At 47.1% G+C, this 16,774-nt stretch overlaps 1 protein-coding gene across 1 annotated transcript; it reads right to left on the minus strand.

Moving 5' to 3' along the window:
• Window positions 1-6,358: 6,358 nt before the first annotated feature.
• On the minus strand, window positions 6,359-7,327 carry LOC141981015 (olfactory receptor 52N4-like). The gene has a single exon (XM_074942832.1). The coding sequence runs from the start codon at window positions 7,325-7,327 to the stop codon at window positions 6,359-6,361; it is 969 nt and encodes a 322-aa protein (XP_074798933.1).
• Between the last annotated feature and the right edge of the window lie 9,447 nt (window positions 7,328-16,774).

Genomic DNA, 16,774 nt, shown 5'->3' on the forward strand with positions numbered 1-16,774 from the left:
ATTTTACTTGCTCAAGAATAAGTAGAACGAGTTGCAGGTTGAAAAATGTCTCAAACTTACAAAGTTTGAGTAACAAAGCTGGGTGTTCCAGTATCAGAGGAATTATTGTGGTTGACAGCAGCATACTGTAGATCGAAGCCACTCATCTCAGGGATGTAGCATGTGGACATCACCTCGTGGAATAGAAAGAGCAAAGACATTGAGCAGCAGGAGCTTCCGCTTCATGTAAGGTCTCAAAGCTGGCCATCTTTTTTGGAGAGCTGATTAAAACGATCAACTCACGCGTTAGAGATAAGAAGTTCCGAGCAGGCTGTATTCGTTGCGTCATTTCTTGCACAACCAGGTTTAATGCGTGCGCCATAAAGTGTGCGTGCACAGCTTTGGATTCTTCATGCTTGACCCTAGCTTGCCTGCCAGACAGTACACAACTGACGTTCCTGGCCCCATCGTACCACTGATCTCAGCATTTTCTAACGTCCAGACTGAACCGGAGCAGTGCCACCTTCGCTATAGTAAAGAGCATGTTGGCATCAGTCAGAGGTGTCTTGTAAAATCCCCCCCCAAAAGCTCATCAACAGAAAAATCATTTTAAATAATCCTGAAACATAACTGACAACACAGCAAACAATTCTGTTAAAGAGCAAGTATCCATCTAAGTGCCTAGTAAAGACTTTCCTGTACAAACATGAATAGCTTTCACAGCACATCATTTGACATCAGGGTGAGCATTTCTTTGATGATTTCATGAGACATCCATTTATAAGACGTTCGCTGCAGCCATCTCTTAAGCTTGGGTGCTTCCTCATCATGCATACGTAGCAATTGAACAATATTTGAATTTTCATCTTTATGTCCATGAAAGGCCACTCCCGCTGCTGCTAAAAGCTGCAATGATGTTATAATTTTCAGCAATGAAATCCTTGCATGCTGCATATCACATTCTTTGCCGGCCGCCATAAAACTTCTGATATGTTCTCCTTTGTTGGATGCAGATACACCCTGAGCAGCAGCTCGGTGTACAGAAGACTTTTCATGGGATGAAAATGTTTCTAATGCTTTGTTCCATGATCAAGACCCGTTATTCACAAAAGCTACAAATGATTCTTTATCTCTACTTGTAGATGGGAGAAGATATCCAGCCGCAGCTGCTTTGGAGCATACAGAGCAGAGAACACAATCCTTCACACTAGTAGAAGCTATCTATTTATACTGCACCCCTCAGCTCTCTTGAAAAGATCTCCCTTTGCCTTGTTTTTTGTGTTTTGTTTACTCTCGTTGGTATCACAACTACTGTTAGCCAATTCAGCACTCCGATTGTCCACTGTTGCCATAGATTCTACCATATTTGCTGAAGCACTTTGGGTTCCTGAAGATTTCCCAGTGTTGATTTTGAACGCACATTTATCCATCTTTCACCCGGCCCTATTCATGTCCATTACATGACTGTGAATCGTGATATATTAGTCTAATAACTCCACTTTCTGGTTTCACTGTGCACCAGGTACATGCTCCTACTGGTGCCATTGTAAAAGGCAAAGTAACTTCCAACAGCCGCCAATCAGGAGCTCCTTCTTGCTCCCCCGATCCCTGCCAGCAACTGCTCTGTCCCTGCGAACTTCAGCCAGCCAGGAGCACCATCCTTGCTCCTCTGCTTCCAAACAGCAAGTGACTCATCTCAGGTACTGCAGTTCCTTTTAGCTGGGCCTGCCACGTTCTGATTGGCTGCTCCCTGCAGCCTCTCTCTGATTGGCGGTATTCCTCACAGCCACTTTGGCAGCCTGGAAGACTCACCTTTACTACTCTTTCTGGGGCAGGGTGTGGTAGGACTGGGAGGCCTGCAGCAGCAGGTCTCGGGACCTGGTCCACCCAGTCACAAGGAGAGACTTCCAGCAGAGCTTGACAAGGGTGACAATGATACTGAGCTGGGCTAGTGTTGCTGGCTCCTCTGTTTTGAAATTGTAGAATGGCTTTTCCTTAAATCCTACGGTAACTTATCTGTGACAAAACCTAAGTAGGATCCAGAGTAGCAGTGATTTTTCATGTCCTTCCTTAAGTCCCAATTATGTCCCACCCCCACTTTGCCCCATTTTAGTTATTAACAGAGGCATATTGTTTCTTTCCCTTCCTGCTTAGAATTCAGTTTCAATCTTTCTATGAACCTTCAGGGAACTTTTAAAGCTAGAGTAGCTGTACTGAGCTTTCTAAAAACTAAATGGCCCATGTTCTGATTTAACAGGCTTCCTCGTGTCTGTTTACGCCTCCCTCCTCTGATAGCATTTGCCAGGGTACATTGAAAGGGACACGCTCCTTGATATTTTTCTCCATGGTGGAGATAGCTGAAAACGTATCTGTCCGCTCCTTTCAGATCATCCTGGGTATCATCGTCTCAGTGGTTCTCTTTCTTGGCTTTTCTCTTCTATGTTTAACCACTTACTGCTCCCACTAAAAGGGAACCTTCCCCGTGTCTTACCCTTTACATTTCTCAGGTAAAACTGCCCCAATTTCATACAAAAATTTAGTTCAAGCCATGGTAGTTCAAAACTGTTTTAAAAACATTTTAAAAATAAAAATAAAAAAAAATACATTTTATTTACAGCATTATTCATACTCATCTGACTTCTGGTAAGTAATTTGTACATTAGAGCAAATATTAATGTGAATTTCTTATGCAAACAATCCGCTGCGTGTAGCTAGGGTTCTAGTCACAGACATGACAAATATCTTCGCATTTTTGGCATGCCTTTGCTGCCGCAATCGTTTCAATCAAACTGGAGAAGTCTACAGCCTTCACCGTCTCAGATTCCATGGGTAACCGAGTAAGACTGCTACATCTTTCTTGAACCGTCGTAGCACATACAGCATTTTTGATCCTTTTGTCACGGATGCACAGGTCCAGTGCCCTGGGACTGCTCTGTATGAAGCCAGCCAGGACTCTGGTGTAGTGTGACTTCCCTCAGGCTGTCCAGGGCAAAAAGCCCCCTTGGCTATGGCCTTCCTGGTCTGAACTCAGAGTATTCAGCATCCCTGTTCACACCCTACACTTCCCCTTGGCGGGTCGGCGCGCCCACCTGGATTGGACCCCTGGGGAAGCCAGGGGGCCCTGCACCCCAACTTTGCAGTCAGCCATGACTGAGCCAGCATTGTAAAACAGAAGGTTTATTAGTCAACAAGAACAGAGCGTAAAAAAGAGCTTGTTAGCACAGAAATCAGTGACTTTTAGCAAAGTCCATTTTGGGGGGGACCCTGGGCCAGATGCCCTGGACTCCTCTGTCCGAGTCCCATACAGGAGACTTCCCTGGAAGTGAGACAAAGAACAGGAGGAGGGGAAAGGGGTGTGTTGGAGGTCCTGTCGCTGGAAGCTGGGTAAAGTGTCACCTGGTCGCATCCTCCTCCTGGGTCTCGGGTTATGAAGGGCGTCGGCTATCACTTATGCACAGGCAGCTGGAGCCTCCTCATCTGCCCCAAAGGGTCTCAGCAAAAGTCTCATACTCTTATTCCCACTACTTTGGCAGTGGTGCAATACACAGGGAAACTGAGGCACACACAGTATTCATGCAAAACAGTAAGGCTCACATACAACATAACAAGAGAAAACACCACTTTGTCACATCCCTCCCCCTTCAAGACCTAACTGAGCGGGGTCACTTTAGCCAGTGATATGGGGAAGATCAGCCTCCCCCCGCTCTGGGACAAAGCATCGGCTATAACATTTGTACTCCCCTTACCATGGACCACCTCCACATCATAATCCTGGTAGGTCAGACTCCACCTCAGGGGCTTGGCATTGGCCCCTTTCATCTGGTGCAGCCACAGCAGGAGTGAGTGGTCAGTGTACACAGTGAAGTGCCACCCAATTAGATCCCATGGCCAGGCATTCCTTCTCTATGGCCACGTAGTTCTGCTCCTGGAGGAGCAGCTTCCTGCCCAGGTACACGATGGGATGTCTCCCCAGCTGTCTGAGGCATCAGTGAATGCCGTATACAGTTTGTGAGAGTCTGGGTTTACCAGCAAATTGGCCTTGACAAGATCCTCCTTCAGCAAACAGAAAGCCCTCTGGCACTGCCTGGTCCAGACCACCTTGTCTGGCTTCCCCTTCTTGCATAGCTCAGTGATGGTGGCAGCTATGGCGCTAAAGGGGGCACAAACCATCCCAATAAACACCTGGGCCTGTTTTAGTCTGGGGAGCGGGCCAATCTCTGATTGTCTCCACCTTGACCGGCTCTGGCTTCGGGCAGCCGCTCCCCATTTTGTGGCCCAGGTAGGGCACCTCTGCCACCCGCTGCTTGCACGGCCCAGCTTTTGCAATCAGCCCTGCATCATGGAGGTGACTCAGCCCCCTCTTCACCTGGGACACATGGTCCTCCCAGGTCTGGCTAATGACACAGATGATATCGATATACGCTAGGGTAAAATTCCTCACCCCCATCAGTAACTGACTCCCCAGGTGTAGGCTGGACCCAGCACGGTACAAGTATCCTCAATTACACACCCATCATTGTTACTAGTAGTATGAGTGTAATTAATGGGAGTCTCTACATTGTTATTAATAAAGCAACTGCTTAAATGGCTCAGTTTTGCCTTCTGCTCTTCAACTTCCGCTTCACATCTCTGTTTCTGAGCACCACTTAAATGTTTTTTCATCATTATTTTCTTTGTCACTTGGACTTGTTCATTCATTCATAGAATATCAGGGTTGGAAGAGACCTCAGGAGGTCATCTAGTCCAACCCCCTGCTCAAAGCAGGACCAATCCCCAATTTTCGCCCCAAATGCCTAAATGGCCCCCTCAGGGATTGAACTCACAACCCTGGGTTTAGCAGGCCAATGCTCAAACCACTGAGCTATCCCTGCCCCCTACAAATAAAGAGATCATCTAGTCCAACCTGCTTTGTCCCACATCCCTAAATAGCCCCCTCAAGGATTGAACTCACAATGCTTAGTTTAGCAGACCAATGCTCAAACCACTGAGCTCTCTCTCCCCCCTACTGATGATTCGCCGATGTTTATAGTCTCCCGCTCTGCAGCTCACCCGTGCCTGCGGTAGACCGCAGTGCGTACATACGCACCTGCACCACTGACCGTGTGACGCCATGCGCTTCACTGTCAGTGACGGCAGGGCGGAAATAAAACCACGACAACCTGATTATATGGCACTTACAGAAAAAACAAGCTGTTTGAAAATGTTCGTATATATTTTATCAGGGCCTCCTGGCTCCTGTCTGTGCCCCAGTCTACAAACTACACAGAGACCCTTGTGCTCATCCAACACCTTGTGCAGTTAATTTACAAACGGATTCCCACCACCTTCGTAACAAACGGGAGAGCAATCTCTCTCTCCCCCTGCTGCCTGCTTCCCCTCCTTTCCACTTCCTCCCTGTGCCTATTTGTGGGCTCTGCCTAATGGCTTAATTAGCCTTTCTGCCTGGTCCCACCCATAAATTAAGCACAGATCCGCGTATTCAGCTCCAGTCTGCCATGCTTGTTTGGAGCCTCTGTGAACAGAGGGCTGACTCAGCCTTTCTTGCTGAGCTCTCTGTCACAAGCACCTCATTCTTCATACGGACACACGTTCTCTATTGAAATACATCACGATTTGTACACTTATATGTAGTCGTTATGGTTTCCCGCCAAGTTTGGGCCAGCATGATGGCACCCTGGTAAACCTGGTATTGCGTGTGAAGGGGGGTCTCGGCACAGCTTGGAGAGGAACTGGCTGGATGGAGGCACCTAGTGAGGCTCGCAGGGCACCAGCCTGATTTGAGTTCTGGGGGGTTGCCGGTGTAGCGGCAGAAAAAGCATCCATCCAATTTTGCTACCAGGAGCAGCTTCTGCCACGCAAACATGGCCTTTTGGCTGTTCTGCAGGAGCCCCAGCTGCCTGGGGCTGACATCCAGAGTTCTTTAAAAAAAAACACACACACAGCTTGCCCCTCCCTTTACACATTCCCACACCTCCCATGGTTTGAGAACCGCTGCTCTAAACACATCTGAATTCTGGAAGTCATGGAAAGGCCGAGTGACAGGGTGTGTGGAGGTGGGTGCTGATGGGTGACACTGAAAGAGATCAGGTGATGGTCAGAGAGAGGGAATTCAGCAATGAATCATAGAATCATAGAATATCAGGGTTGGAAGAGACCTCAGGAGGTCATCTAGTCCAACCCCCTGCTCAAAGCAGGACCGATCCCCAATTAAATCATCCCAGCCAGGGCTTTGTCAATGGAGAGAGTAGTTCTTGGTGATGGAGTGATAAGATGTTAGATGTGTGGAAGTTTTCATACTGTGAACTTCTGTAATGCTGAATTCAGCCAAACTGGGGCAGAGCACCCTTGATTAACAAAGAGATATCCTTTCCCCCTCTTGTCACGCAGGTTGAAAGTCAGTGGCCCCAGGAGATCGCATTCTGCAAGTGTATTTGACCACTTTGTCACAAAGCTCTTTGGTTTTGACCCCATAAATGATAGGGTTGAGCATGGGGGGGATGAGGAAGAAGAAGTTTGCGAATATGATGTGAACATGGGGAGTGATGCCCTGACCGAACCGGTGTGCCAGAGTGGAGAAGAGGAAGAGAGGATAAGACGTCACCATCACACAGATGTGGGCTGTGCAGGTGTTGAGGGCTTTCTCGTGGGCTTTCTTGGAGGAAATTCTGAGGACAGCCCTGATGATCAGACCATAGGAGAGGGCAATGAGCGTCAGGTCTGACCAGGTGACTAATGCCATCACCAAGCCATACATCCTGTTGACTGTGATGTCCCCGCACAACATCTTTGCCACAGCCATGTGCTCGCAGTACGTGTGGGGGATAATGCGGTTGGCACAGAATGGCTGTCTGCTCAGGAGCAGGGGCAGGGGCAGAGTGAAGAGAACAGCTCTTACCAAAGCCACTAGCCCTAGCTTAGCTATTCGTGCGTTGGTGAGGATGGTGGAGTATCTCAGAGGGTTACATATGGCAACATAGCAATCCAACGCCATTGTCATGAGGACGGCTGAGTGCATCATAGAACCTGCGTGAAGGAAGAACATCTGGGTGAGGCCGCCACCCACAGTAATGCCTTTCAAATTGAACCAAAATATACACAGTGCCTTTGGCACGATGGAGGTAGATGTGCTGATTTCAGTGACGGCCAGCAGGGAGAGCAGCAGGTACATCGGCTTGTGCAGGGTCTGCTCTTTGACTACAACAAACAAAACCATGAAATTTCCCAACAGTCCAATAATGTAGAACATAGACAAAGGGATGGAAATCAGGACATGGGCAGCTTCCAGGCCAGGGATGCCCATTAGGATGAATGTTGAAGGGTCAGAAGGGGTGAAGTTGAAAGCTGCCATGAGATGGTCAATGCGTCGATCAGGCTCAGAAATGTTCAAGGTGTCTGCGAAGGGAGAGAAGCACAGTGAGGGGAATTACACACTTTATAACAAATAGTACAGTAAATATTTTATATTTATTAACAATCTAGAAAGATCATGAGCAGTGAGGTGGCAACATTTACAGATGGCACCAGATTATTTACGTCACAGTCAAGTTCAGGGAAGTCCTTAGAGGGAACTAACCAACCAGGTGAATGGGCAACATGATGAGAGATGAACTTCGATGTCAATAACTGCAACATATATTCCCATTGGAGGGAAAAGCATGAACTCCTCAAAAACCTAACAAGGGTCTAATATCACTGTATGAACTCAGGACAGGGTCCTGGGCATCATGGTACACAGCTCTGGGAAACCCTGCTTACAGTACAAGCACAGACAGAAACTAAGAAAACACTGGGATCCAGGAGGAGTGGGATGGGGAATCATACAGAAAATACAATGCCCTGAGATCAGTCATAGAATATCAGGGTTGGAAGGGACCTCAGGAGGGTCATCTAGTCCAACCCCCTGCTCAAAGCAGGACCAAGCCCCAATTTTTGCCCTAGATCCCTAAATGGCCCCCTCAAGGATTGAACTTGCAACCCTGGGTTTAGTAGGCCAATGCTCAAACCACTGAGCTATCTCTCCCTCCCAGTCAGTCAGTCAGTCAATCAATCAATGCTTCACCCTCTTCTAGACTCCTCTGTGTAGTACTGGGCACCCTTCTCACACAGGATATTGCAGAACTAAAAGGGTTCTGGCAAGGGCAATGAGAATGAACAAGGGCCTGGGGAAACTCTCACAAAGAGAAAAGTTGAAAAGACTGGGACTGTTACCTTACAAAGGAGATGAATAAGAGGTGATATGAGAAAAATCTACAAATTACTGGTAGCGAGTAGATGGAGAATGTGTTCTCCCTGTCTCATAAAACAAGATCAAGATGACATTCAAATAAACTGAAACATGGCAAATTCAAAACTGATGAAGAATGCTTTCCTCACTCAATGCTTAATGAGACTGAGGAACTCGTAGCCACAGGAGGTAGTTGAGGCCATGAGCTAAGCAAGAATCTGCAAAGGTTTGGAGATATACATGGATAGAAAGGCTATCCAGTTACAATAGTTACAGCTAAATAAATATTTTGGAAAGCCTATACACCCACTTGTTTTAGGGAACAAGCCCATCTCTAGCTGTTAGGCATAAGGGTGACACCCTCATGATGGTTAGGTCATCCCCCCATCCACCCACTGCTGGGTTTCTTACACCTTCTTCTGCAGCACTTGGGGCTGTCACTGTCAGAGACAGGACACTGGAGTAGATGGACCATAGGTCTGATCCACGATGCAATTCCTATGTTGGAAAGGAGGCAAAATTCCCCCATGGAAACAGACATTATGATGCTGCGGTATGACTTTGTGCTCAACAGAATGGGCACGAATGGCACAAGGGTCTTAACATTTAGGGCTACTGGCCTATACCTCTGTTACTTCCCTTGTTTCTTTTGGTGAGACTCTTTCTTTCAGGCAGGCAGCTTTGTCTGAGGCATCAGTTCCAGGTGTTAACTGACAAGTGTAACCAGAGACACATGTCAGCAACTTAGCTGCTAGCCCTTCTCATGCCTGAACATTGATGAAGTTCACAAATTACACAAAAATTGGAGGATTGTAAATAATGAAGAGAACAGGTCACTGATTCAGAGCAATCTGGATTGATTGGTTAACTGGGTCAAAGCAAACAATGTGTTCTAATATGGCTATGTAGATATCTACGTCTAGGAACAAAGAATGTAGGCAATGCTTACACGTTGGGGGACTCTTGTGGGAAGTGCAATGACTCTAAAGAAGATTTGGTGACATGAAGGAATAATTAGCTAAATATGAGCTCCCAGTGTGACCATGGGGCCAAAAGACCCAATGTGATCCGTGGATGATAAGGAGGGGAATATCAAGGAGAGAAAAATCCACCTATAAGGTGGATAGAAAGCTGGATTAACTGGTAGTGATCAATGGTGCAATATCTAGTTGGCAGCTGGTATCAAGCCAAGTGCCCTGGGGTCGGTCCTGTGGCTGGTTTTGTTCAACGTCTTTATTAATGATCTGGGTGGTGGGATTAATTGCCCCCTCAGCAAGTTCGCAGATGACACTAAGCTGGGGGGAGAGGTAGATATGACTGGTGGTTAGGATAGGCTCCAGAGGGACCTAGACAAATTGGAGGATTGGGCCAAAGAAATCTGATGAGGTTCAACAAGGACAATTGCAGAGTTCTGCACTTAGGAAGGAAGAATCCCATGCACTGCTACAGGCTGGGGACTGACTGGCTAAGCAGCAGCTGTGCAGAAAAGGACCTGCGGGTTACTGTGGATGAGAAGCTGGATATGAGTCAGCAGTGTGCCCTTGTTGCCAAGACAGCCAATGGCATATTGAGGTGTATTAGTAGGGGCATTGCCAGCAGATCGAGGGATGTGATCGTTCCCCTCTATTCGGTACTGGTGAGGCCACATCTGGAGTACTGTGTCCAGTTTTGGTCCCCCCACTACAGAAAGGATGTGGACAAATTGGAGAGAGTCCAGCAGAGGGCAACAAAAATGATTTGGGGGATCGGGCACATGACTTACGAGGAGAGGCTGAGGGAATTGTGGGTTATTTAGTCTGCAGAAGAGAAGAGTGAGGGGGGATTTGATAGCAGCCTTCAACTACCTGAAGGGGGGTTCCAAAGAGGATGGAGCTCGGCTGTTCTCAGTGGTGGCAGATGACAGAACAAGGAGTAATGGTCTCAAGTTGCAGTGGGGGAGGTCTAGTTTGGATATTAGGAAACACCATTTCACTAGGAGGGTGGTGAAGCACTGAAATGGGTTACCTAGGGAGGTGGGGGAATCTCCATCCTTAGAGGTTTTTAAGGCCTGGCTTGACAAAGCCCTGGCTGGGATGATTTAATTAGGATTGGTCCTGCTTTGAGCAGGGGATTGGACTAGATAACCTCCTGAGGACCCTTCCAACCCTGATATTCTATGATTCTATGAGAAGTAGAGAAGTTATTTTATCTCTGTATTTGGCACTGGTGAGACTGCTGCTGGAATCCTGTCCAGTTCTGGTGTCCACAATTAACGAAGGATGTTGATACACTGAAGAGGGTTCAGAGAAGAATCACAAGAATTAGTAAAGGTTTAGAAAATTGCCTTATAGTGATAGACTCAAAGATCTCAATCTATTTAGTTTAACAAAGATGGTTAGGTGGTGACTTGATAACAGTCTGTAAGTACTGTGACAGACCCAGACCAGTTGGCTGCAGGAGTCTGGTAGAAGGAAAACACATTGGACTCTGGATAAATAGTTTTCTGTTTCCTGAGTGACCAGGACAAGTGCCAGAGCAGTCAGGAAGGTGCTAGAAGCAATTAAGTCAAGCAGACTCCTTAAGACACCTGGAACCAAATAAGAACTGATTAGAAGCAATCAAGGGAAACAGGCTAATCAGATCACCTGAAGCCTGTTTAGAACCAGCTGGGACTAGTTTAAAAGGAAGCCCCTTCAGAGAGACCGGCTGGTAGGAGCTGGGAGTAGGAAGGTGTGTTGTGGAAAGACTGGAAGAAAGAAGGTGAGCAGTAAAAGAGCCGGGAGAACAAGCGTGGTCAGGTACCAAGGAGGATGCTAGGAGGGTGGTTGGAGAAGTAGCCCAGGGAAGGGCTATAATTCTGGTAGTATAGGAAAACTGCCAATTAGGGTCCCCGGGCTGGGACCTGGAGAGGAGGGTGGGCCCGGGTTCCTCCCCCATCCCCTCCCCCCTCCCCCCACACACATTTCTACACAAATGCTCCCTGAGAAGGAAGACAGAGACTAAAGAGGGTTCTTACATCGAACCCGTTGACTAGCCGATGACGAAGGTGGCTCAATAAACTGTAACCCTCGCCTCTAGGAGGGGATAGAGGCTACACTGAGGGTCACAACAAACCTCTAAGGCAAACCCTAACTGCCTAGAAGTGCAGGACGCCCCGAAGGCAGAGCCAGTGCTCTGCCACAGTACCGTCATGGTGAACCAATCTTTAATAATAGGCTTTTCAGCCTGGCATACCAAGGTGCAACACAATCCAACAGCTGGAAGTTGAAGTTAAAGAAATTCTAATTGGAAGTAAGGTGTACATCTCTTAAATGGTGAGATTAATTAACCATTGGAACAATTTATCAAGATTCCATCACTGAGAATTTTTAAATCACGATTGGATATTTCTCTAAAAGATCTGCTCTAGGAATAGTTTTGGGGAAATTCTCAGGCCTGTGTTATGCAGACCAGATGATCACAATGGTCCCTTCTGGCCTTGGAATCTTTTAACATGTTCCCAGGAGTCAGCTGGAAGCATTTTCCCTGAAAGCTTGCGCCTGAGCTTACGGAAGGCAATTTTTCTTTTCATGACTGTGTTGAATTTAGCCCGGTGGGAAGAAATTCTCATGTGACTGCGACGCCTTGGAAATGTTACACTAGGTGTGTATTTCACGAGACTGAGGGATCCCATGAGGCTCTGCATGGACGAATGTTTTAGGTGAGAAAAATAATGACTTCACCCCATAAAATCTATGCACTGAGGAATGAGTGTATGACCCTCACCATTAATGACTAACACAGCTGGCTAGCAAATGGTCCCAGAGGATCCTGGGTTTAACATCTGTGTCCCAGTGGCCCACTGTTTCAGGCAGCTGCCAATGGCTCCTGCACATGGCAGCTGTATTTATCTAGGCCCTCACATGTCCCAGAGCTGCCCACTCTCATTATATAATGTGCAAACTTCTCAGCTTGCGAGTTGTTCCTGTGTAGCAGCCCCCAAAGCACCAAGAGTAGCTGCATAGGTGCCTTGGCATTTGCCACTCGTGTGTGAGATTTCTCATGGGTGAGACGCAGTCACTGATTACCTCCCGGCCAAGGGAGGAGGTGTGATGGGAGACACCTCACCCCCTGCAGAAGATGATGTGTGGGGAGCATGGGGTGGCTCGGAGGTGGTGGGAGCCATGGATGACTTGGGAACATGGAGAAGACACAGGTGACCAGGGTGCTGTTGGAATTGGGGCAGCCTGGGATGGGGAAGGAGAGTACAAACGGGGTCAGAGTAAGATGGGAGATCAAACCAGCTGAGGAGCAAAGATCAATCGTTCTTTTCATGGGTGAAATGCCAACAATCACAAAGAAAAATTGAATTTCAGCAGCTTTTCCCATCTGTTTATTTACACCCCTGTCCCTGCCCCCACAATCCCCAGCACTGCCCACTTTTCTGTGTACAGCCCCTGCCTGCCCCTATCTCCAGCACTGCCCACTTTTCTGTGTCGACTGCCTTGTCTGCCCCCACAACCTTGAGTGATGATGATGGGACGATCACTCGTTACCGAGTATGATCATCTTCCATGGGAATTATAGGTCTTCAGGAGGCTAATAAGGCCAATCCTTGAACCACAAGTTCTATTACAATGAGGGCAGATGTTTTCAGGCTCAGCAGGAGGCTGTTGACCGTGACTGGAGACAAGTCTCTCCTTCCTCCTGCACCCCTTGTCCTCTTCAGCTTGTCAGCAAGCTAGTTCTAAATGCAGAAGACCATCAAGTAGGACTTCACTCCACTTTAAGCGATCCTGGGCAAGTGTCTCCCAAGTCAGTGTCAATATTACTTTTTTTAGGTTGTCCTTCAGCAAGTCCTTATAAGACTTCCGTTGTCCATCCACGTTATGGTACCCTTCTTTCAGCTGAGAGAACAGAACCTGTTTTGGGAGGCAGTGGTCTGGCATCCGGACAACATGACCAGTCCAGTGGAATTGCTGACGGATGATCATTGCCTCGATACTGGTGGTCTTTGCCTCTTCCAGAACACTAATATTGGTCTGCCTGTCTTCCCATTTGATCTTCAGAATCTTATGAAGGCAGCGTTGATGCTCAAGGACTTTCAAGTGGTGTCTAGGTTGTCCAAGTTTCGGACCCATACAACAGTGTTGGGAGAATAACGGCTTGATAAACAAGAAGCTTGGTGTCGGTTCAAATGTTGTGATCTTCAAAGACCCTGTGCCATAAACAAGAAAAAACTACACTGGCACAGCTCAGGCGGTGTTGTATTTTTGCATCAATATCTGCCTTGGATGAGAGATGACTTCCAAGGTAGAGGAAATGGTCGACATTCTCCAGTGCCACGCCATTAATTTTGATAGATGGGGCATGGAATACCTCATTTGGAGAGGGCTGATAGAGCACGTTAGTCATCTTGATATTAAGAGTGAAACCAAGGTATGCGTAAGCATCGGCACACACATTCAAGATAGTTTGAAGATCTTTCTCAGAGTGGGCAACGATTGTGTTGTCATCAGCATACTGGAGTTCCACAATCGATGTTGTCTAAAAAAAGAAAAGTGTCGGGAGCAAAACTGACCACGGTACATAGCTTTTATTGATCTAACTAAGGCCTTTGACTCAGTGAATCGCCCTGCCCTCTGGACTGTACTCTCTAAGACTGGATGCCTGACAAATACATCAATGTCCAAAAATTGCTTCATGATAACGTGAAAGCGACTGTTCTGAGCAGCACTAGTTCCCAGGGTGAACCTTTCAAAGTACAAACAGGAGTCAGATTGGGCTGTAACATCGCTGCAACCATGTTTGCGGTTTTTATTGCCGTCACTCTTTACCCAAAAAGAAAAGGAGTACTTGTGGCACCTTAGAGACTAACCAATTTATTTGAGCATAAGCTTTCGCTTATTTGAGCTCCAATGAAGTGAGCTGTGGCTCACGAAAGCTTATGCTCAAATAAATTGGTTAGTCTTCAAGGTGCCACAAGAACTCCTTTTCTTTTTGCAAATACAGACTAACACGGCTGCTACTCTGAACTCTTTACCCAATTGCTGGGAAGTTTACAGCTGACGTTGAAATCACTTATAGCATGGATTGAAAGCTGTTCAGGCTTAGCAGGCTGAAAGCCAAGAGTAAGATTTCCACAACTTCAAGTACTGCCTGCTTCTCTGTGTACACCCCCAGCCTACCCCCACAACCTCTACTGCTCTCTGCTTTTCCAGATATACCCCCTGCCTGCCCCCATAACCTCCAGTGCTGCTCGCCTGTCCACGTATGTCCCTGGCTCGCACAACCCCTACCCCTGCCACACAATGACACCCTCACCCAGGACCAAAACCAGGTGCCAGACCCCAGAGCCACAGCTCACAGAAATCCCTCCTCAGATTAAGTTAAACTCAGTGTCTTCCTGCACCGAGAAAAAATGCGAGATCAGCCTGAATGTCCTTTCCAGGAAGGGAACCCCAGCAACAGCTCAGCCTGTGCAGGCAAGAAGAGAGGGACAGGCCCAGCCAAAGGAGAGGGGACATAGAAATTAAAAGGAGCCAGCGTACGGAACTCCTCCTCAAAACAACACAAAGATTTACCATATTGCAGCCCATTAGAAACCCAGACACCCCTTCCTGAGGCTGCTTTTCCAGGTTGGCAATTGCTGACATTGCCACAAGGCTGTAGTGGAATTATTTATGGGACGAGGGATAGTCCAGATTGCAGACGGTGTCAGAGATAGTCTGCTACAGTGTGATCCAAGTTACATTACTGTCTGAGACACCCTCTGCCCCAGGAGGCCTCATTACGCCTCTTTGGTCTGTGCATTAGACTGGATGCACATTCCCTATTTCACCCAGTTTCAGGACCCTGCACCACTGTGATCTGGATACTGCATGTCCCCCCCACTCTCCCCCAACACACACTGAGAGTTCCTGGACCTCCCCCAATGAGATTTCCAGCACCACCTGCTTTCCTCTAACCCAGAAGCATGCTTTTATTTTTACTGCCTTTTGGTGCTTCTCATCCTCTCCAGAAGCAGAGATGCTGGGGCTCAAGAGAGAGCAGACCCCTCCCTCTCCCTGAATTTTTTTTTTATCCTGATTGTTTTGAACCTTTAAGCCTGTGAGTTTGAGATTTCAGCAACTCTCCTGTCAGCTCTTCTTTGGTCCAAACGAGCCCACCCGTCCTTAACGGCTAAGGGAGTTGAAGTCACTGGAGTCTCATGGTCGGTGTAAATCAGGCCATTTATTTAAGTCCCTACATGTGGATTTAGGGTGATCTCAATAGGGCCAAGGTTTGACCCTTACAGATTAACTTTTGGCCCAACCTGCGAAAATCACAGTTCCGGGTCCTGCTACAGAGAGCGCTACTCTGTAAAGCACTCAAAGAGTCTGAAGGAAACCTCTAATTTATGCGGCGTTCTGAGACCAGGCATGAGAGATGGGGATTCCAAAACACGTGGGCCCTGACTTTGCTCTCAGGGAAGCCAGTGTCAATCTAGAGTGACCCACTGAAGGCAGAATGTGAGAGCAGAATCTGGCCAGTGTGTTGTCAAGGTTCCTTCCCCTCTCTGAACTCTAGGGTACAGATGGGGGGACCTGCATGAAAACCTCCTAAGCTTATTTTTACCAGCTTAGGTTTAAAACTTCCCCAAGGTACAAACTATTTCCCTTTTTCCCTTGGACTTTATTGCTGCCACCACCAAGCGTCTAACAGATATATAGCCGGGAAAGAGCCTGCCTGAAAACATCTTTCCCCCCAAAATCCTCCCCAAACCCTGCACCCCCTTTCCTGGGGAAGGCTTGATAAAAATCCTCACCAATTTACATAGGTGAACACAGACCCAAACCCTTGGATCTTAAGAACAATGAAAAAGCAATCAGGTTCTTAAAAAAAGAATTTTAATAGAAGAAAAAGTAAAAGAAGCACCTCTGTAAAATCAGGATGGTAAATACCTTACAAGGTAATCAGATTCAAAACATAGAGAATCCCTCTAGGCAAAACTTTAAGTTACAAAAAGACACAAAAACAGGAATATCCAGTCCATTCAGCACAGCTTATTTTCTCAGCCATTTAAAGAAATCAGAATCTAACGCATCTCTAGCTAGATTACTTACTAAGTTCTAAGACTCCATTCCTGTTCTGTCCCCGGCAAAAGCATCACACAGACAGAGAGAGACTTTGTTTCTCCCTCCCCCCAGCTTTTGAAAGTATCTTGTCTCCTCATTGGTCATTTTGGTCAGGTGCCAGCGAGATTATCCTAGCTTCTTAACCCTTTGCAGGTGAAAGGGTTTTTCCTCTGGCCAGGAGGGATTTTAAAGGTGTTTACTCTTCCTTTTATATTTGTGACATGTGTGACCCATTCTTATTGTGAACCCTCTGGTAACACAGACACCCACTGCAGAGGCTTTGGCTGCGCTTCCTAACATGGCAGTGAAGTTGCTGAATTGGAAAACATGAGTGAAACAGAGGAATAACCACACTGCCCCCAAAAAGGAAGCTATTGTGACAGATGGAAGGACACACAGTAATACACAAGGAACTGATCACAATAAAAAATATTTGTCTAAACTATTTAGACTATTGTAGTTCCAATTTTACCAGGAAAATCCCTTGGTGTTTCTG

Source organism: Natator depressus, chromosome 1 (assembly GCF_965152275.1).
Source record: "Natator depressus isolate rNatDep1 chromosome 1, rNatDep2.hap1, whole genome shotgun sequence".
Taxonomy (NCBI): domain Eukaryota; kingdom Metazoa; phylum Chordata; order Testudines; family Cheloniidae; genus Natator; species Natator depressus.

Coding starts and splice junctions, on each gene's coding strand:
- LOC141981015 (XM_074942832.1), bottom strand. CDS start 7,327: ATGGCAGCTTTCAACTTCACCCCTTCTGACCCTTCAACATTCATCCTA.